At 40.6% G+C, this 22,302-nt stretch overlaps 1 protein-coding gene across 3 annotated transcripts in view; it reads right to left on the bottom strand.

Moving 5' to 3' along the window:
• Window positions 1-501: 501 nt before the first annotated feature.
• angpt2b (angiopoietin 2b) overlaps window positions 502-22,302 on the bottom strand; it is a 227,810-nt gene continuing 206,009 nt past the window's right edge. For all 3 annotated transcript variants that reach the window (XM_063033629.1, XM_063033631.1, XM_063033630.1), the window contains 2 exons: window positions 20,851-20,981; window positions 502-4,652 (listed from right to left, as the gene is read on the bottom strand). In XM_063033629.1, coding sequence (XP_062889699.1) covers window positions 4,492-4,652; window positions 20,851-20,981 — 292 coding nt within the window. In that variant the 3' untranslated portion in view covers window positions 502-4,491. The remainder of the gene's footprint in view (window positions 4,653-20,850; window positions 20,982-22,302) is intronic.

The following is a 22,302-nucleotide window of genomic DNA, read 5'->3' as shown; positions in this document are numbered from 1 at the left end:
GAGCATCAATAACTGCATACCCTAGTGCGACGAAATCTTCATTGCAAATGCGCAAAAAAGTATGCGTCCTAGAAATTATGCATGCCACATTGATGTGTCACAGCATGCCAGTGGCTATTTGGAACTTGTCTTGCTGTTCTGAACTTCGTTTGTCCCAGAGGTCTAGGATGCTGTTAAAGAGCCACCATATATCTTCCTTTGAACATTGTATGGCATGTAAAGCTAAATAAATGCATGACATTGAGACTAACTTTGCAATGAGGGAGGGCTGGTGGTCAGAGTTTGAATTCTGAGAACAGCTGGCTGACCAGAGATGGACGTCACGTTTGTTTGTGTAAGGGTGTAGATGACAGAGGAGTTCAGGATTCTTTCTGGAGAGCTGGTGTTGAGGCCAAAAGTTCAGAGAAATGAGCAGCTGGGAATCAGGGATCGAAGTGTTGGATCAGCTGGGATCCAGAGGTGAAGGGCAATCAAAAGGTACTCTGCAGGACTAAGTGAAGCATAATCAGTGAATTGAGGGAGGTGGGGGCTGGGAGTGAGGGTTGGCACTGATTTGGAGGTAGAATCCGGGAGATTCCAATTAAGTATCATGTTTAAATTGAGTGGGGTCCCAGAATGGAATAGCATTTTGAGAACATAGTTGACTTAACACTGCCTAATGCTAGTTACTCCTCAGAGAGAAAAAAAATCTCAGAGAAGATTCCAAAAAGGTCATTGGAGGAGGAATGATGTCATTTGCTACGTCAAATGTAGACAATGCATCAGATGCACCAGGGGGTGAATCTTTCCCAACAATGGAATTGCAGGAATGATGTCGCTCCCAAAGAAACGATAACAATTATGTTCCACTCGGGAACAACATATTTGCAAATGTCGAGCACAGAAAGGAGATAAACATCTGCATTACATTTGTCACTTATGAATAAAGGTATCATTCCACTCCTCAACTTGCATTTCAAGCAGACATTATGTAGAAAAACACAAGCAGGTCTGTAGATACTTTTATTTCTTAAATTAACCCAAAAGCTGCTGTAAATTATATGTCCATGCTTCATTGTTTTTTAAAAAAAGAAAATACATAAAATATTTACTAGTTATTGCATATCAACTTGAAACTTTTCTTTTGGCAGAGTAAGTAACTGTAATCTTTCCCAATATTAATGTATATTGGAAATGGTAAATAATTAAGCTATAACATGTCAATACCATTTCCTGGAAATAATAACCACTTAATCAGTATTTTTAATATTACTTACTTGAATGAACAATTTAAGGGACAAAATCCTTGGATGTGTTTAAGCATAAACCTTATTTGGCCTATTAAAGACTAAATAATTGTCAATTCCAGATGCCTTAATTGATTCTCCTACAAGGATAGGACTGGTCAGATAGGATTCATTTTAACATCTGACATGCTGTCAGAAATGGAGCATTTTATAAAGTTTACATTCCACAAAGTATTATTAAGTGATCTCCTTTAGAGTCTGTGCCACAATTAGTTGTTGTTGCAATTGGTTGTAATGTTCAACCTCTCTTTGATGGATCCAATCTATTTTACTAGGTGCAGTATCCCAATATTTGAATATGCAACTGTGTTCACTTTACAGACTATGTGGATGTGAAATGAAAGACGAAAAGTCAAGAGCCATGTTATGCAATTAACGCTTTCAAATGGATTATTAATATTACAATTCTTTTGGCAAAAACCTGCCGAACAATTATTGTGACAACATAATTCCAGGCTGAGTTGTATTCCTGCTACACTGCATTTGCATTTCAGCAGAGGGTGGCTGAAAGCTGAGATTCAGCCCCTGACGTTCTTACACAAGCACTTCAGCAGTCTCAAACTCAGGAGATCAGAAGGATTGTTAGTCGTCTGCTATTGTTGTAACAGAGGTGACACAATAGACACAGCAGGGGAAGTGGAGAAAATCTACTGAAGTTGGAAAAAACTGAAGTTTGTGTAAAGTTTGCTTGCATCTCTCACAGTCTCGAATGTTTCTTTTAGATAATGCTTTGATTTGTTATCACCAAGTCCCAACAGCCACAACGACTTGCGTTTTTGTATTATGCAAATGAATAATTGAACCTATACTGTATTTCAAGTTAGGGCATATCATCAAAAATCATGTGAATATGATTTGCTTTAGGCAGAATTTTAAAAAGAAGTAAGAACAAGAGAGTTTGAAAAGGAGAACCCCAGAGTGAAAAACAAACTGCTGGAGGATCTCAATGAGTCAGATAACATCTGTGAAGTGAACTGTTGACATTGTGGTTCAAGGTACTTCATCTGGGCTGGACATCAGCTGCCCCTTTCATTCTACAGATGCAGCATGACACATTTAGTTCCTTTTCAGCAGCTTGTTTTTTTTGCTGTAGACTACAGCATCTGCAATGTTTTTTTGCCTCTGAATTACAAATGGGTGGGCTTGAATGGATGGCCAGCAACATTGGTGCATCAGGTTGGGAGCACCTTGTTTAGTGGGACGTGGGCAAACATGGACACATGGGACCAGTTCATGAAGGCAGCTTGGTCAGTGGGGATGACTTGAGTCAAAAGCCCATTTCTATGTTGTTTAATGCTATGACTCTTGACCTCTGTCACCAGATCTTTCAAGTAAACAACAAGACATTGCTTGACTGATGTTAAGAAATGTGCTCTCCTTGACAGGTCCCGATTGCACAGACTGAGAATCAGCATGGCTGCATGCTGGCCTCAATGCCGCTGCGTTGGGGAGGAGACTGTCATCCAACTCCTTCTGGATTGCGTGTTGTCAAGAGGTGATGCAATTGTCTTTGTTGCGGTTCATCCCAAATGCCTGCATAACAAGTAACTCAAAGCCCTGCTGGCTGTTTCCTGGAATGCTCGGTGACACAAGCAACTGCTGTTGGAAAATTGATGACTTGGTGAAAAATAGCCTCTGGTCTGCTCAAAATATGCTTGTCCTTGAGAGCAAGAGCTGTTCACTATTAAATTCTGCAGACAGCCAGACACCAAGATACATGATTGTGTGCAGCCATTGCAAAGCCTCTGTAGAGAACAGCCTTAATTTAAGGTCACATTATAGGACTGGAATCTGCATCAGATTGTTTAGTTGTGGAACAGAAGAGTTGATGTCAGGCTGATATATTGTGAACCTTGCATGAGAATGAAATATTCTTCTGCCATGTGAATGCATTCTATTGTTTATAAATAAAGTATTCATTTGTAAAATTATATGCAGTGTCAATGGGATGCTTTAATCTGTTAGTGAACCAGTTTTGTTTTGAAAACAAAACCAATAGTTAATTGCTTTAAGATTGTCTCCCAGTTGCAACCATCCCAAATGAATCATTACAGCGAGTTAATTTGTTTGCTCACAGATTTGACATTTGACTTCCTCCCTAATTCCTCGTCCTGTTGAAGAACAAGAACTTTGGGAACAATAGTTGGAAGCACAATAACCTATTCCCAGAACAGACTTGATCTCAGAAACAATCATTTTTCAATTGAAAGTGGCAATCAAACTGGATGAGTTTGTTCAGATTTCAGCAAGCAATAATTGAAACTCTCACAGCAGGTTATACAGCAGTCACTGAATGCAAACGAGTAATGTGACCAAGGTGACAGGTACTGGAAGACATGTAATGGGATATATACACAGAGGAATGATACGGTCTGGCCTCAGATTCTGTTCTTTGTTTCTTTTTATCATTGCAACATCACATAAAAAGTTGAAATTGCACTGATGCAAACAGTTAGCTCTGTAGTGAATGGAACATCTGTTAGAATACAAATACATTGTGATAGCCAACGAGCAAAAAAGTGTTTGGAAGAGGCTGTACATATTTGCTATTGAGGGAGCAGAAAACTTGCCTTCCTCAGAATTCTGGAAAGGATCCAGATGAATAAAAACATAACATAAATATGCAATGCTTTTCTTTCCTAAAGAAGAAAAAAAGGTTTACAAAAGAAGTGCCCAAACATAGGTTAAATAGTTAAATATGATGCATTCATGAATCTTTCTGCTGTGCTCGTTAGACTCAATACCTGCTCACGGTGCGCACAGATACAAAAGTGGATGTTCTGAAAACAATGGTGAAGGCAGCTGACAGAAAATAAACATTTTTAAACAGACTTTGTCCTGAAACTCAGTGTCGCCAATGGTTGACACAACATTCAGGTTGAACTGGAGAAGCCCTGAGGGTCTCTTCTATTTCAGGCCCTAGTTCAATTGTAAATCATTTAATATTCTCTTTTTAGCCTGCTGCTGAGAGACTTCCTGTCAAACTTTTCATCACTGAAGATGGGTAGGAAGATTTAAAATGAAATGATTTTCCTGTGATTTGCAGGCTGGTAGCTAAGGGTGACACCTTCAAATTTGACTTCCCACCAGTGTGTGCTAAGTGATTTAATATCATTAAATCAGCATTTGTGTGGTGCATGCGGAATATCCCTTAAGTGATGACAAATTCTATCAGCTGCTCAGGAAAGCAATTCCAGTGTAGTGCTCAAAAAGCCACAGGTCGGATCATCATAGTGGTGGACTTGAGGGAGTAGTGCGAGCCCTTCCAGTAGTGCCACTTGATCCCATTAAATCGAATTGTATTCATCCCGCCTGAGTAATACATGCCATTCAGGTTAGAAGGGCCACAGGCCTGAAACCACCATCCTGTGGACAAAAGCAAATGACCATAAGACATTGCAGCAGAATTAGGCTATTGGCCCAGAGTTTGCTCTGCCATTCCATCATGGCTGATTCATTATGATTGACACAGTACCATTTAAAACACCTTCTTCAAAATGCTACTTTACATGGCAACACTTCACTTCAATAAGGTACAGTGGTTTTCCAGACAAAAGGGCAACTTATGGTGCGGAAGTCTAATAAGACAAGAACACTAATGCATGATTCTCTGTGTAACAAGCTCCCAATCTTGGCTATACTGTATGCTAAAGATGATTCAAATTAGCTGTTTACTGGTCATGGAATATTGGTGGCACTATTATCCTGGTTAGCTGTTTTTCATTTCCAGGAAAGACAATCAAGTGGAATAGGCAAAAGGTTAAGAATGAGCAACTGAGTGAACTTAGAGTCATCTTGCACGGATAAAATGTCCTTCTGCCCTTTGGGTCCGTGACATTCCTAGAGCACTGATTTACACCAATCTGACATTAAACCCATTTTAGTGACCTGCAAACCCATAAAGATGACCAATTTTTTTCTGTTCACCTGCACACTAGAGACAGTTTATACTGGCCAATTAACCCCTTAAGGCCCATGTCTTTGGGCTGCGGGGGAAATGCACAAGAAGCCCAAGTGGATATGGGTAGAATGTGCATACTCCAGAGGTCAGGACTAAACTTGGGTTGCTGAGGTTGTGACAATCAATTTATAATGCAACATAAAATAAAATATTTTAAAAGACACTAAATACAAATAACTATTAATTCTCATTACACCTTAGATATTGATTTCTAACATCTTCTGTTTTTTTAATGTTCAGTTCAGTTAGCTAATGCACCCTTCTACAGAAACACAGAGACCATTATTTTGATATGGAAGTCATACATATACAAATGAGTAAGAACTAAAATAGGTCATGAGAAGAGAGCTGGATTGTAGAATTACTAATGATTTCCAGCAAAATTTGTAACAGTATTAATGGAGACAAAAGAGAGTGCAGTTTCAGGAAATCTGGGGTAACACACCTAGGAGCTTCAGGGACTTAGAGGGGCAGGCAGCATCTGTGGAGGGCAATGGGGTCAATGTTTCAGGTTAAAACTCTACAGTAGTACTGGAAAGAAATAGGGGAGATAGGCCAGTATAAAAGGTTGGAATGGTAGGGGGAGTAGGAGCTGACTGGTGATAGATGCATCTAGTGAGGGAAGTGGGTGATGGGATCAGATAAAAATGCTGAATATGAGGAACAGCAGCTCATATCCTTCCTTGGTAGTCTCCACATTGATGGCATGAATTTCTATTTATTTAATGATATACACTCCCCTCTGTCTCTTCCCATTTTGACCTTATCCTATTAGTCCCCACCCTCTCCAACTGCCCATTGCCCATATATTCCTCCCGCTAGTTCCTCTCCCCGCCTCCTTCCCTTTTTTCCCATGATCCACTGTGGTCTCCAATCAACTTCAATCTTCTTCAGCCTTTTGTCAGTCCTAACTACTGCCTTCCAGCTTCTTACATCATTCCCATTTTAACCCCTCCCTCACCTGCCTATCACCTGCTAGATCTTGCTCCAACCCTTCTCCCCACACCCCCCACCCCAGCATTTTATACTGACTACCTCCACTATTTCATTCCAGTCCAAATGAAGAGTCCAGGTCTGTTGTGTCAACTGCCCATTTCCTTCCATTGATGCTGCCTGATTTGTTGAATTCCTCCAAACCTTTTGTGTATTACTGCAGAATTAATCGATGCTTGCTTTGTAAATAGGCAGAATATCAGATAAATAACTCAGTAATCAAATGGGAAATCTCAGATCCATTTAACGGAAAGGGTATAAAAAATCTTCCCACTCTTGTTGACAAGAACGGTTGAAAATGAGGGCGAGACAGTTCTACAAATGTTCATATGGTAAAATCATGTGATATAATTGTGTTCATAAATGAAGGTGGCAAACTTGTTAAATCATGTGCCTCAAAATTGGGTTCTCTACAAATATCTATTTGTTTTTCCCATGGTTTCCACTTACAAAATGTTCTGCAAGATCTACAAGATATATCAACTAAGTCATTTGCTTTTAGATTTTGGTTGAAAAATACCCTGGAGAAAAATGTTTTTCTTCCTCTTGGTTGTCACCATGGAATCTACTAACACCCTCCCAGGATTGCAGAGGGGCCTGGGTTTAAAATGTCCCTGGAAGATGACACATTCAACAGTGCAGTGCTTCCTCACTAAGGGACTGGACAGTTGGCCTTAAATATTTAGATCAGGTCTGTGGACCAACAGTCTCAGGATTGCAGTCTATACAGATTGTACATTTTCTAGCTATTTGAGATATGAAGGAGAGAAGAAAAAATCTTTAAGCAAGCCCTTGGTGAATCTGCTTCTATTCAAATTGACATATGTGGTGCTGGAGTTCCTTAATTTAAACCATTCGAAATTAAAGAGCCAGAGAACCAAAAGCGTCTAGAAGAAGAAAAGAAGTGTCCTTGATCAGATATTAAACCGTAAAGAATTTATTGCGGCATCAATTTTGCCAGCCATTCAAACAGCCACATGTCCCAGTATCTCTCTCATTCCCAGCTTCAAAATATCCTTTCAGCTTCAGAAGATATCCCCTCTGCTTTACACTTTTGGTGGGAATATTACATTTGGCATGTGTTAAAGGAGTTGGGGACAGCCAAATTTACAACTGTTTATGTTACTTTATTGCTTCAATAACCAAGCCTGTGTTAAGTTATTAAGCTAATCAAGCATGCTCACAGAAACACCTGTGAAATGAGACATTGATGTGTAAAATGCTGCCAAATTACTTGTGTCAGATCAGTACATGTGTTTGGATTTAATTATGAACTACAAATACAGGAAAACTGAAACAAAATAAAAGAAAATGGAATCGTCTGCAGGAAAAGAAAACTTTAACTTATCTTTCTACAGTATTGTGAGATTAAGTAAAAAGAGATTGTAAAGCTATTTCAGCAGAAAAAGGCTATATGAATGGACAAGTGCAATATATGGTGGAATCATTGGAAATTATAGTCACAAGCTAGGATTTTTTCTGGAGAATCAAAGGCTGAAAAAAGAGCTGATTAAAGTTGATAGAATGATCAGAGGCATAGATAGTGTTAGTGAGCATGTATTTAAGGTGAGAGGTGGGAGGTTCAAAGAGGATGTATGGGGGATTTATTTTTAAATACTGAGAATAGGAATCGGTAATGTTCTGCTAGGTTGGTGCTGGAGATAGTTGGATGTGCACACACTAGTCCTCATTGGCAGATCAGAAGTGGAGAGAGTGAGCAATTTCAAGTTCCTGGGTGTTAATATCTCTGATGACATAACGTGTCCCAACATATCGATGCAGCTGTAAAGAAGGCAGTGTATTGCATTAGCAGTTTGAGGAGATTTGGTGTGGTCACCAAAAGTGCTTGTGAATATCTACAGATGTACAATGGATGGCATTCTAACTGGCTGCATGTGGGGTACCGCAAGGCTCAGTGCTGGGACCCCAGTTGTTTACAATATATATTAATGACTTGGATGAGGGAATTAAATGCAGCATCTCCAAGTTTGCGGATGACACAAAGCTGGGTGGCAGTGTTAGCAGTGAGGAGGATGCTAAGAGGATGCAGGGTGACTTGGATAGGTTGGGTGAGTGGGCAAACTCATGGCAGATGCAATTTAATGTGGATAAATGTGAAGTTATCCACTTTGGTGGCAAAAATAGGAAAACAGATTATTATCTGAATGGTGGCCGATTAGGAAAAGGGGAGGTGCAACGAGACCTGGGTGTCATTATACACCAGTCATTGAAAGTGGGCATGCAGGTACAGCAGGCGGTGAAAAAGGCGAACGGTATGCTGGCATTTATAACGAGCGGATTCGATTCGAGTACAGGAGCAGGGAGGTACTACTGCAGTTGTACAAGGCCTTGGTGAGACCACACCTGGAGTATTGTGTGCAGTTTTGGTCCCCTAATCTGAGGAAAGACATCTTTGCCATAGAGGGAGTACAAAGAAGGTTCACCAGATTGATTCCTGGGATGGCAGGTCTTTCATATGAAGAAAGACTGGATGAACTGGGCTTGTACTCGTTGGAATTTAGAAGATTGAGGGGGGATCTGATTGAAACGTATAAGATCCTAAAGGGATTGGACAGGCTAGATGCGGGAAGATTGTTCCCGATGTTGGGGAAGTCCAGAATGAGGGGCCACAGTTTGAGGATAGAGGGGAAGCCTTTTAGGACCGAGATTAGGAAAAACTTCTTCACACAGAGAGTGGTGAATCTGTGGAATTCTCTGCCACAGGAAACAGTTGAGGCCAGTTCATTGGCTATATTTAAGAGGGAGTTATATATGGCCCTTGTGGCTACGGGGTTCAGGGAGTATGGAGGGAAGGCTGGGGTGGGGTTCTGAGTTGGATGATCAGCCATGATCATAATAAATGGCGGTGCAGGCTCGAAGGGCCGAATGGCCTACTCCTGCACCTATTTTCTATGTTTCTATGTTTCTATCACCAGCTGGTAAGGGAGGGTGAGGGGGGTGGTTTGGTGGGGGCTACCACACTGGATCAAAGTCGGCTGCAGAGTGTTGGAAAATTAGTCAGCTCCACTGTGGGCAATAGCTTCTGTAGTATCCAACACATCTTCAAGGAGCGGTGACTCAAGAAGATGGCGTCCATCCTAAAGGACCCCCACTACCTAGGGCATGCCTTCTTCTCAGTGCTACCATCAGGTAGGAGGTACAGAACCCTGAAGGCACACACTCAATGATTCAGAAACAGCTTCCTCCCTCTGCCATCCAATTTCTAAGATGGACATTGAACCCATGAACATTACCTCACCACTTTATTATTTCTGTTTCTGCACTATGCATTTAACTATTTGATATGTATATACTTACTGTAATTCACAGTTTTTTTCTAACTTATCACGTACTGCATTGCACTGTTGTCACAGAGTTAACAAATTTCAGGAAATGTGCCGGTGATATTAAACCTGATTCTGATTCTTATGTGCTGAAGAGGCTTTTAGATTGGCACATGAATATGTGGAGAATGGAGGGATATGGACCAAGTGCAGGCAGAAGGGATTTGTTTAATTAGGCATCATTAGCTTAATTAGTTTGGCACAACATTGTGAGTCAAAGGTCCTGTACTGTTTAATGTTCTATGTTCTTAAAGCAGAAAATAAAGGTTAATTGGTGAGAATTGGGATAATGTGGATATTCTAAGTGACCTAAGTTTGTCATATATAATAAAAATCAACAACTTGAGTGCAGCAGGCAATAGGAAAGATAAATTGTATATTTGCCTTAATTGTACCAGGAGATGATTATAGGCACAGAAGTATATTATTCAAAATAGCTGTGGCTTTGGTGAGACCACACCTGGAGAATTCAGTGTTTCTGTGTCCTACCTAAAAATGATGTACTGTACTTGGATTAAATGAATATAGTGAAGACTCGTCAGGGTGGTCCCAGTGATTATGTATTTGCTGTTACGAGGAGAGATTGAGTAATCAAGTTTGTATACTTCGTCAGGACTAACTGAAAGAAGAGACTTTCAAATCTCTTACTATCTCTTCTTTCAGTTAGTCCTGACGAAAGGTCCTGGCCCAAAACGAAGACTGTACCTCTTCCTATAGATGCTGCCTGGCCTGCTGCGTTCCACCAGCATTTTGTGTGTGTGTTGCTTGAATTTCCATCATCTGCAGATTTCCTCGTGTCGAAGTTTGTATACTTACCATTTTGAGGGGATGAAAGAAGATCTACTTGAAATTTGTAGAATTTTGCCTGGGTTTGACATGCTGAGTACAGGCTGTTTCACTTTGACTGTAAATAAGAGTCAACAGCTACACAAGAAGCACAACACTATTTCGGATTGAGACAAGGAGAAATTTCTTCAGGCAGAGGGTGTGGATTCTGTGGAATCCTCTGCCTGAGATGAGTGGAGACTCCGTGATGAGGCTCATCCGAACTGATGTTTACTGCATTTATGGATATGAAGGGAATTGCAGAATAAGGGGAAAGTGCTGGAAAAGGAGGCTGAAATAAAAGGTCAGCTATGCTCCTGGTGAATCGTGGACAACCAAATGGAATACAAATGCTCTTCTTTCCCTTGTCCTCAGATTGATTAGGTTAGCTAGTCCCCATTCATGAACTAGATTTTCAGCATTAAATGATGAAGCAAAGTTTCACTGTGCGCAAATTAGCTAACGTGTTTTCTTGACTAAGGCAGTCTAGGTTTTCACTGATTTTAATGTGCTTTATGATGCCTGGAGATCACTAAATACACTACAGCAGTGAAAATCTATACCAAGTAAAATTAAGCTGACATAATTCATGCAATATCATTTTAATATACATGACATGCTCAAAAGCAGGACCTAATGGTGAGATAAGATTATTGAAAGGTGAGTATGCAAAAAATAGTGATGAGGTAGTGTTTGGGAGTGAGATAGATCAACTGGTTGAGTGTTATCACAACAATAAACTTGCACTCCATGTAAGATCAGAGAATTAATTGTGGACTCAGGACGGGGGAGTTGAAGGAAAACACACCATTCTCAAAGAGGGGTTAGCAGTGGAAATGGTGAGGAACTCGAAGTTACTGGGCATCAGTATCTCTGAAGATCTATCCTGTACCCAACATATTGATACTCCCGCGAAGATGGCTTGCCAGCAGCTATATTTCATTAGTTTGAGGAGATTTGGTATGTCACTAAAGATGTATAAGGGAGAACATTCTAACTGGGTACATTACGATATGGTATGGGGGTGGTGGGGGGGAGGAATGCACAAGATCGGAAAAAGCTGAAGAGATTTGAAAACTCAGCCAGCTCCATCATGGGCACTAGCCTCCCTAGCATTAAGGGCATGTCAAATGGCAATGCCTCAAAAAAGTGGCACCCATCATTGCAGCCCCTGACAGGTTCTCTTCTCATCACTACCATCAGAGAGGAGATACAGGAGCCTGAAAGTGAAGACATGAACTTTCTGAACAGACATTAAACCAACCCATGAACCCTGCCTCACTATTTTTGTTCTAGTTACTTCATTTTATTTGTATATATATATATATTTCTTATTGTAAGTTATAGTATTTTATGTATGGCACTGCACTTTGCTAGAAAACAACAAACTTCATGATATATGGCAGTGATACTAAACCCGACTCTAATTTTGAACTAATCAGGAATAAAGTGTGATTGTCCATATGGTTTAAATTTAGACGTGGTAAATGTAATGCATGATTGCTTCATAACACAACATGACAAAGTGCCTCCGGGAACAATTCACAGTTTAACTTTATTATGGCAGCTGACCCAGCTAGCACAAAGAAAATGGAACTCATGCCACCCGAGGTGATGGTGGCCGTAACATGATTAATTTTGATAAGAGTTGGAACTCAGTGATGCTGACGGCCAACCCAGAGGTGCATTATTTTTTTTAAAGTGTAAATAAAAGGTTATGAAGAAAGAAGTAAAATGGAGTTAACTGTGAAAATTGCTTAAAAGTATGGTGATTATGGACAGAAAAATAAAATACTTTCAAAGACATACTGATGCAAGTAGAGGGCAAAGTAGCCTAAATAAAATTGATTCTGTTTGTTATTTACGATTTTATAACATTGGAAGGGACTATCTGACCCACTATGAAGCCACAAGCTTTTAGAGCCACACCTTCAGTCTCATAAACCATTTATTTCCCTTTACAGTATTCTTAAACTTCAATTCATCTTAAACAGGTGATCAGAAATGTCAAAGAGTCTGGTGTGAGGACAGCTGCAGATAATGCTGTCTGTGACCAACAGGACAACCATGAAATGATCAGTTTACTCCTTTTTTCTTTCTTTACGAATATTGCCTGGCCTGCTGAATACTTTCAACATTTTCTGGTTTTATTTGGGATTAAATTAGATCCCCCTTGAAGTGTACAATATTGCAGCATTGTATATTGTAGTCTGCTTCTAATTAAGTTCCATTGACTTCAATAAAACCGAATTTTGGAACCAGAGCACAGCGGATAGCTGTCTCTGCATGCCGCCAAGAATGCAGTTTATGGGGTGATAATATCGGCACAACTTCTACATAGACGAAAGAGTGCAAAGGACAAATTCACAAAATATTTTGACACAAATTCTCAACAACAGGATAATGATACATATGGACCACTCACACTCTCTGAACACTTAGAAGTCTTTATTTGATCAGTATACACAAATTCAACACAAATAAATAAAATTTAAGGAATTTCAAATTTTGAATAGCAATATCAGTATTTATTCATATAACTGCTGAGGTCACCTTATACAACTGACAATGGCTTTTGGATAGAACATAGAACATAGAATAGTACAGCACAGTACAGGCCCTTCAGCCCACAATGTTGTGCTGACCCTTAAACCCTGCCTCCCATATAACCCCCCACCTTAGATTCCTCCATATACCTGTCTAGTAGTCTCTTAAATTTCACTAGTGTATCTGCCTCCACGACTGAGTCAGGCAGTGTATTCCATGCACCAACCACTCTCTGAGTGAAAAACCTTCCTCTAATATCCCCCTTGAACTTCCCACCCCTTACCTTAAACCCATGTCCTTTTGTACTGAGCAGTGGTGTCCTGGGGAAGAGGCGCTGGCTGTCCACTCTATTTATTCCTCTGAATATCTTGTATAACTCTATCATGTCTCCTCTCATCCTCCTTCTCTCCAAAGAGTAAAGCCCTAGCTCCCTTAATCTCAGATCACAGTCCATACTCTCTAAACCAGGCAGCATCCTGGTAAGTCTCTTCTGTACCCTTTCCAATGCTTCCACATCCTTCCTATAGTGAGGTGACCAGAACTGGACATTATTCTTGACAACTAGATCTTACTTGAATTTAATGCTTTGTAACGCCGATGTGGGAGTTAGAAAACAAAACAATTTTCCATGGCAACGCAGGTGTACAACATGTGCCAAGTTGGATCTGGTTCAGTGACAGCAATCACTTCAGGAAACAGCAGACTGACCACTCCTCACTGCACACACATAGCTCCTCCCTGGAGAGAGTTATGAGCACCAAGTTCCTGGGAGTGCACATAACGGACATCTCAGCTGGTCCCTCAAAACCACCTCTTTGGTCAAGAAAACTCAGTTGCGTCTCCACTTCCTGAGGTGACTGAGGCTCTCTGCCCTCCCCCACTGCCCACATTTTAACTAATTTTCACTGGCATGAGAATTGCAAGGTGTCTGACTGCAAGTCCCTACAAAGAATTGCATAAAACTGCTGAGAGGATCATTGGAATCTCTCTTCCACCCATTAGAGATATTTATAAGGAGTGCTGCATACGCAGGACCCTTAGCATTGTCAGTGATCCATCCCATCGTCCATCAATCTCTTTTGACTCCCTACCACCAGGCAGGAGGTACCATAGCATTAGGACAAGAACTGTTAGGATAGGAAACAGCGAAGTCCCCCAGGCCGTGAGACTACTGATATCCCAGCCGCCACCCAGGTCCAATCATGTATGAAGCTCCAGTAGCATTATACTGTTTACCTTTTAACTTGTAACATATAGGTATCTTATTATTTGTTAATTTAATTGTGGTAATATTACTTCATGTGTTACGTGTATGAGCTATATGTACTGTGTTGTGCACCTTGGTCTGGAGGAACATTTGTTTCATTTGGCAGCATACATGTGTGTGGTTGAATAGCAATAAACTGAACCTGAATTTGAACTTGAACTTGATATCAATTGAGTTGGATGGCTGTGTGGGACCAAGGTGCGTATCAATTACCTTTTATTTGAGTTGAATTACTTAAAAGCATTTCTATATTTTTGTGTCTGAGAATTGTTATAAGAAAACTAAACATAATTAAATCCTCATTAATAGTTTGAATAGCATAAATGATTTTAATAGTTTCTGAATGTTTCTGAAAGGCAGAGAAAAAAGTAACTAAGATGGATTAGTTTGGAGGATTTCACTTCCCTTTCCACCCAATCTTACCTCATTACTCAACTTCAATACATTGCAGAGGACACGTCATGTGTTGACATATTGTGTCACATCATAAGGGTTGAAATTCACTGCAGAACGTCACTTTGCAACAGAGAAAACTTGTTTTGGAAACCAGCAAAGGGCAAATTCCAGGCTCCAGTCCCTGCGTTCATTTCTACTTACTGTGACCCCACTTTCTATGTTTTCTCAGTTCCCACACACCCTTCTAATCATGGGGCCTCAGTTCCTACACCTCTTCTGATTAGTTAATGGTCAGGTTCCCCAATCTCTATTCAGATCATCAGGGCTCTAAATTCTACGCTCTTTTAATCCAACCTGGGATGTGTTTCTCACATTCCCTTTAAATTTGGGAAACTTATTATACTACAGTGTAATGACTAAAAAAATAAATTAAGTGAGTGTTTTGGTATTAATATGAATGTCATCGTATAATCCAGAAGATTTGCTGATTCCTAACGATTAAAGTCCCAAGTGTGCTAGATTATGAGAGTATTATTTATTGTTGAGAAACCTATTCCATACTAGGTGATTAAAATACGAATTTAAGAGCCAATGTCATTAAGATATTGGAAAATTTCTGCTTAATGTATGTGTGCTAAAAGGAAATTACTTTTGCAAGATAATGTCCATAAACATCCCTGACACTTAAACAATTTGACCTTGAAGTTTATTCTCCAGTAAGTCTTGTTTAAGTAAGCTGTATGATAGTGTCAACTGTCCATTTGAAATTCCATTGAATAGAAGCATAACTATATTACCAAAAAGTAGAGAGAAAGATTGCTCATTTGATTAATTAGAACAACTAATTGAGAAGCTCAAAAGGCTACATAAAAAAACTCATTTCCATTTATCTGGTGCCTCTAATAAAGAAAAATATCCCAAGTGGCTTCACAGAAATTCATTCTGAACTGAAGATGAAATTATTCAGAGTAACCAAAGGTTTAATAGGAGGGGAGTTTTAAAAAGGATCCTAAGGAAAGAGAAAGAGAAGTAAAGGGTGTAAAGTAGAGAAAACTGAACAAGAGATAGTAACAATCCTGGCAAGAGGGATGGTCTGGAGAAGTTTTACAAAGGCAGGTTGAGGCCAGGCAGGGTGTAAGCAGGAGCCTGTGAATCTTGAGTTAGAAGTGTTAGGATGCAAGGAAGCAGTGTTTTTTTAAGCAAGGGCAGGGTTTAAGAGGAAGTTGGATCTGGTGACATATTGCTGCGGTAAACAGAAATTTGAATGTCATAGAGTTCATGAAGGTGGGAGATGATACACTGGACAGGGAAACTGGGGAAAGTGGGAGACGTGACAATCGACATGGAAACAGGAAGGTGGGGGTCGTGCCACTGGAGAGGGAATCTGGGAACGTGGGAGGCGTGACACTGGACAGGGAAACTGGGGAACATGGGGATATGACACTGGACAGAGGAACTTGGGATGGTGGGAAATGAGATAATGGACAAGGAAACAGGGAATGTGGGTGATTTGCCACTGGGCAGGGAATTTGGGGAATGTGGGGGGACGTGCCACTGGACAGGGAAATTGGGGAATGTGGGGGATGTACCACTGGACAGGGAAACTGGGGGAAATGGGGGATGTGCCACTGGACAGGGAATCTGGGGAATGTGGAGGATGTGCCACTGTACCGGGAATCTGGGAAGGTGGGAGGCCTGACAGTGGACAGGGAAACTGGGGAACATGGGGGATATGACACTGGACATGGAAACTGGGGAAGTTAGAGGACATGACATTGGATAGGGAAACTTGGGAAGGTGGGAAACGAGTCACCGGACAGGGAAATGGGGAAGGTGAGGGATGTGATACTGGACAGGTAAACGGGGAAGGTGGGGATGTGATACTGGACAGGGAAATCGGGAATGTGGGGATGCGACAGTGGAGTGGGAAATGGGGAACATGTGGATGTGACACCAGCAGGTAAATGGGGCAAGATGGGAGACATAAGACTGGACACAGAAACTAGAATTATTAGAGCTGGAGAAGGAAAATGCATACAGCAGAGTTCAATTGAGACACGGGGTAGTAGAGACAGAGACCAATAGATGTTAAAGATTAATTAGTTTCTAAGTAAGAGAACCTGATTCAGATAATCAGGGCAAAGCTTGCAAACTGTCCTTTCATAGATTCCTATAGCTGTGGAGAGCATTCTGACTGCTTTGTCACTTAATATAGACCCTCCAATGCACGTGATTGCAAGAAGCTGCAGAGCATTGTAGACTTGGCCAGCTTCATCATGGGTGTAAACATATTAGAGGCCCTCAGCATCTGGGGTATGCCCTCTCCTCATTACTACTATCAGGAAAATGAAGACCCATGTCCTTAAACATACATTTGCTGGGAAACAACTAATTCCCCATCATATGTCAGTGATAACAAAATCTCACTCCAATTCTGAGAGCATCAGTCAGAAATGAAGAGGGTCAGTGCTTATTCTCCTCATTGATATGACTGTAGCAAAGATTATTTTAGTAAAGACTAACAGACTGACAGACGACTAAACCTGCTGTATGGCAGCTAAGCTCAGTTGAACGTTGATGGGATTTGAGAGGGCAAAGGAAGGAGTCATTCTAATGGGAATATCTAAGAGAACAAGGAGCATTGATCCTTCGAGAGGCAAAGGCCTCCAAGGTGGCCACGGTGGAATGGTTGAGCAGATTGATGGATAAGCAGGAGGGATCTGAATCTGGAAATTTGATTACCAGCTTGAAATCATTTCAAGTATTTGTTTTTATAATGAATACCGTGAGGTTTATGGATTGGAACCTGTTCCATTTCTATGCTTACAGCAGCTGTCACACCAGTCACCAACAGATAATAGGCTCGATATCATTGATGTGCAATTACATCGACACTGAACTGAAAGATTAATGACTGAGAGATGGCAGCTGTAAATTTGGTTTCTGGGAAATTCTAGCCCCAGTGTTTATTTATGCAGTAAAAAATTTCAAATGTTCAGCTATTGTGTAAAACTAAGTATAAAAGAATGTTCTTGTATTTAATATTCATATTTATTTTCTAAAAGTAGTTATTTAAAAGGATTAAATGCAATTTTAACTTAAAATGAATTAATATTAACCGAGATGTCAGGTCGTTTCCTTTTTTTTTCTTTTTGGCGTGTGCCTGCATGCGTGCAATTCTGTGCATGTGTGTCTGCGTGCATGTGCATCTTGCGTGTACGTGCGTGCGTCCGTGACGATGCATTTTTCATGGCTTTTTTTTACAAGGCGCTAAGCGAGAGAGAGACTGTGTGGTGCGCCACTCCTCACACGGACACTTTTGCAGTATTTTCCCTTTATTTTACGAGGTCGAGTTGTGATCTCGACACTTAACCCGGCACGGATGGAAAGCGTACTCAGGGACAGACCCGACTGGTTTCGAACCCGGGAACCTCCGCTCCTGGGTCCGGCGCTGATGTTGTTGCACCACCAGCTGGCCCATCAGGTTGTTTCTAATAGAAATCCTGAATCAAATCACCACAGGGAACATTAAACCTGGGCCTTTCATCTCTGGGACTGAAGCTCAACCTTAGCACAGAACTGTAGAGTAATTTCTTCCCTAATTATCATTTTAGGATTCCTTTGTTTTCATTTGCAGAATGTAAACATCTTTGACAAGGCTAATGCTGATTGTCTTCCTCTGAAAATGATGGTCAAGTGGACATGTGATTGCTCTTGACGGGAGAAATGGAAAGATGGCGGTTGTGGAATGGGGTAACTAGGATTCCTTTTAATGAGTGCACAGGGTGATCGTCACTCTACCTCCTCCTGATTTGCAGTTATTGGTATTGTCTAGGCCGCCAAATTTACAAGACTGTATAGTGGTGTGGGCCATGAGGGATCTTAGAACTTGCTCTGCTGTGTTGTAGTGCTCTATGACATGACATATCATAGAGTTGCAGAGCACCACGGCACAGAAATCAACACTTTGGCCTACTGAACTATTATTCTACCCTGTCCTTTTGAGCTGCACATGCACCATAGCCCTTCATATCCCACCCATCTATGTACCTATCCAAACTTCTCTTAATTGTTACATTCAAACCCGCATCCATCACTTCTGCTGGCACACTCACACCACCATCTGAGTGAAAAGGTTCCCTCTCAGACTCCCCTTAAATATTTCACCTTTCAACCTTAACCTCTAGTTCTAGTCTCACCCAACCTCACTGGGGAAAAAAAAAAACTTGCTTGCGTTTATCATTTCTATACCCCTCATTATTTTGTACGTCTCTATCAAATATCCTTTCATTCTCCTACGCTCCAGGGAAAATTCCTGATCTATTCAATGTTTCCCTGGAACCCAGGTCCTCAAGTCTCGACAACATCCTTGTAAATTGTAAATTTTCTCTGTACTCTGTGCCATATTTCTCTTCTGATATCCTTATCTCATTTAGTTCTCTTGATATTTTTCTTTGTTGGGACCCCTTGCTGGTCATACCCACCGTAACCCTCCCACCCGTTCTTGCAGATTGCTCTGGTCTGCCTGCCTTCTTGTCATTCTTCCTAGCGTGACCACCTCATGCAGGGATGAAACTGGTAATGCCATTTTTTTTATATGAAGGGATCAACAATTGGACGAGCTGTTTGATCTGTTGCTGTGCAGTTCCAGGGAACCTGGTTCAATTTGGGTGCTGTTTATGCAGAGTTTGCAAGTTTTGCCTGTGACAATGTGGAACTCCTCCCACGTCCCAGAGCTGTGCTGGTAAACTAATCGAGGTTTTGTAAGTGGCAAAAGAACAAAAAATTAACGTGCATCTGAGCGAGAATAAGCTGAGGGGATTTGGAGGAAAAAGGATCAGAATTGTTGTAGCAGGAACTGGACTGAACATCATCTTGCTCTGCAATTTGGAAGATGATGAAAAAACACAATCCTTCCTCCTATGAAATTTACAGACTACTACAATGTCTGGAAACACCAACACACCCTGTAAATCAATCAGCAACTAATCTGCCAGTAATTGCTGATCCCTGTGAACTACATGGATGGTTGGATGGGTGACTGTGGGAAAATAATGAGGATATTCTTCAGAAAATGCTAAATGCCGAACCAATAGATGTGGCATGAGCTATATTACTAAGATCCAATTTGGCAATAAAGGAACCAAACCACTTTGATTGCCTTTATGATTTGCCAAATCTACAGAGCTTCGGCATGCTGGAGAGTATTTGCTGTAATGGACTACTTCCTATGATGACTAGCAAAACATGTGGGTCTTAGATAACAACTGGAACCTTCAGAGCACGGATTGTCCAGTCAAGGCCCAGGAAGCATCTGAATTTGGCAGTCATTCTTCCTTGAAGTTTCCCACCAGGTTGACATGCATTTAAATGCTAGGTTTATCTCTTTACTTTTGACTAAACATCAACGGACTACCTGCAACCCACCAGCTTTTTTGCGTCTTTTATTCATGGATTGTGTATAGTTTCTGCCCTTTCCACTCTTACGGTCCTCATACACCACCCCTCCCCTCAGCTTCTGCAGTACAGGCACTATTGTTCAGGCTTGAGTGCTGTCAAACTGTCAAATGCATCTTCTTTATATATTATTACTCGATCCAATTTCTCCATGTCTCCCTCCTTTATTGTGACATTTGAGCATTATTTCCTTTAGTGGAAACAGATGCAAGATCTTGAATGAAATGAACTTAGTCAATTATCCATCTGGTTGTTTGTGAATATGATATTCATAATACTTGTAATAAAGTAAACATGATTTGAGACTAAAGAACCTTAGACAAATGATGAAGGGCATTGTGGAAAAAGAAATTATAATTTGAGTATGGTGAGGGGAATATACAATTGGCATGAAGTGTTCTCCTAGTGTTTCTTTTTTAATTCTTAGAATTAGAAGTGAGTTTGGCCAAGAACTTCTTGAAGCTTAAAAGAAGAAATTAAAATCTGTTGATAGTTACTCCTAATGCTGATAAGCGTGAGATCGAGTGTTAAACCAAAACCTGTTTTGAAATATAAATGAGTGGATAAGGAACAGACACAAACACCTAATTTTAATGGTCTACGTAATCATCTTTTTTGCCTTGTCTTTTTTTGAAAACTGTTCCTGTGACTTTCCTCCTGCAGTCCTTTTTTTGTCTGAAAACTGGAGGTCAGACTGAAGAAATTGCAATGTTTTGAAAGCATTTTCCCAGTACGAACAACAGATAGCTGGAAAATGAAACTCCTCTGTCTTACCTCCAGACGCCATCTGGGAGCATTTGCAGCCACATTCATCATTGTCGACGTCCTTGGTGCTGAATTGTGTACCAGAGGGGCTGAAACTGCTGGTTCTCCCGGCTGTTCCACTGTAACCCTTTATATGGAGCCTGTGAGAAAAACAGCACAGAATTGAAGGAATGCAAGAAATTGCCAGTCGGCCCTTAGGCTGGGTAGAATGCATTTTTTTTTTGTTATTTGCTTTTAAACAAATGAGGGGAAAAGAAATGTGTTATTATGACCCAGGCAAAAATAAATATGGAAAGTGTACACCATGGTCATCCCAGTGTTTGTATTGACTGAATTTTTTTGTGAGAATCCTCTGCAATTTCATTCTGAATTTGTGTGTAGGCCCCACCAATAATTTCTGATGAGGAAGGAGCACCCAATTAGTTGTGACATTGCACAGTTTGGCAGCTGATTTGCACAGTTCTGTCATTAACTTTGTAAAACTGGCTCTTTGCCTGCCTGAGATTCAGATGTGTTACATTTTTTCTGGATTTGCACATTAATGCTTCACCAAGCTTACCACAGAGAATTAAATTTAGCAATTAACTGTTAGTAACATTGAATCCAGGAGAGATGTAGCACCAAGACAGCCCCTTCAGCCAGTGAGTGTGTGCTGACTATGGTGCTCAACTATTATTACAGTCATGAGTCCTAATAAACTTATCTTGCCCAGAAAGTAAAAGGTAGAATCTCATTTCTGCAGTTTGTGAATTCTTTTTGAAGATTTGTGAAATACCATTTTTTTTCCTGCTTGAGTTCTCTTTCTCTGTCTCCTTTTTGTTTGTTTCATCACTTTTCTTTTGGATTCTGCACGATTCTTCATTTTCACTTTTCTTCCCTCAGCAATTAAGAGATAAGAAGGTCTTGGGTATCCTGATGACCTAGAATAAATCCTAGATTTTGTTCAGCTTCAAACTTCACTGTGATTACAGCATTTACAAATATCACTTTGATGTCAATTATCTTACCCTTCACCATTTTGAATCAACATTGGCACAACTCTGATTGGTTTGATTGTGCAACTTTACTTTTTCGGGCCACTGGCTGAGTTTGCACAAACAACGACCATACTTTCAACCTCACTTATTATCTGTGCATGATAAAGTTTTGCCCTACGTTCCTGACTCTAAATCAATGCTCAGGAGGACTGGGATGGTGGTTTCCATGCGAATCCTTTCCCCTTTTCTTTGTCTCCTGTTCTGACCTAAAAATGTACGTTGCATGGGAACCAATTAGTTCCTAGCTGTCAAGATATTTCCTGCTTTTTGCAAGTTTCATGTTTCAGTTGCCAATCTTTTGATCTGATGTGGCAGAACTTTGGAAGACATTCTGTCCAATGGTTATTCCTGCTCTTCTGCTGTTATTAATCCATTTTGAACCACACTTCCACATACTGTACTAGGTCATTCCAGATGCTCAATA

This window comes from Mobula hypostoma, chromosome 26 (genome assembly GCF_963921235.1).
Source record: "Mobula hypostoma chromosome 26, sMobHyp1.1, whole genome shotgun sequence".
In the NCBI taxonomy this organism is placed as follows: Eukaryota; Metazoa; Chordata; class Chondrichthyes; order Myliobatiformes; family Myliobatidae; genus Mobula; species Mobula hypostoma.
The sequence above is the reverse complement of the archived record's forward strand: the minus strand, read 5'-3'. Positions and strand labels throughout refer to the sequence as shown.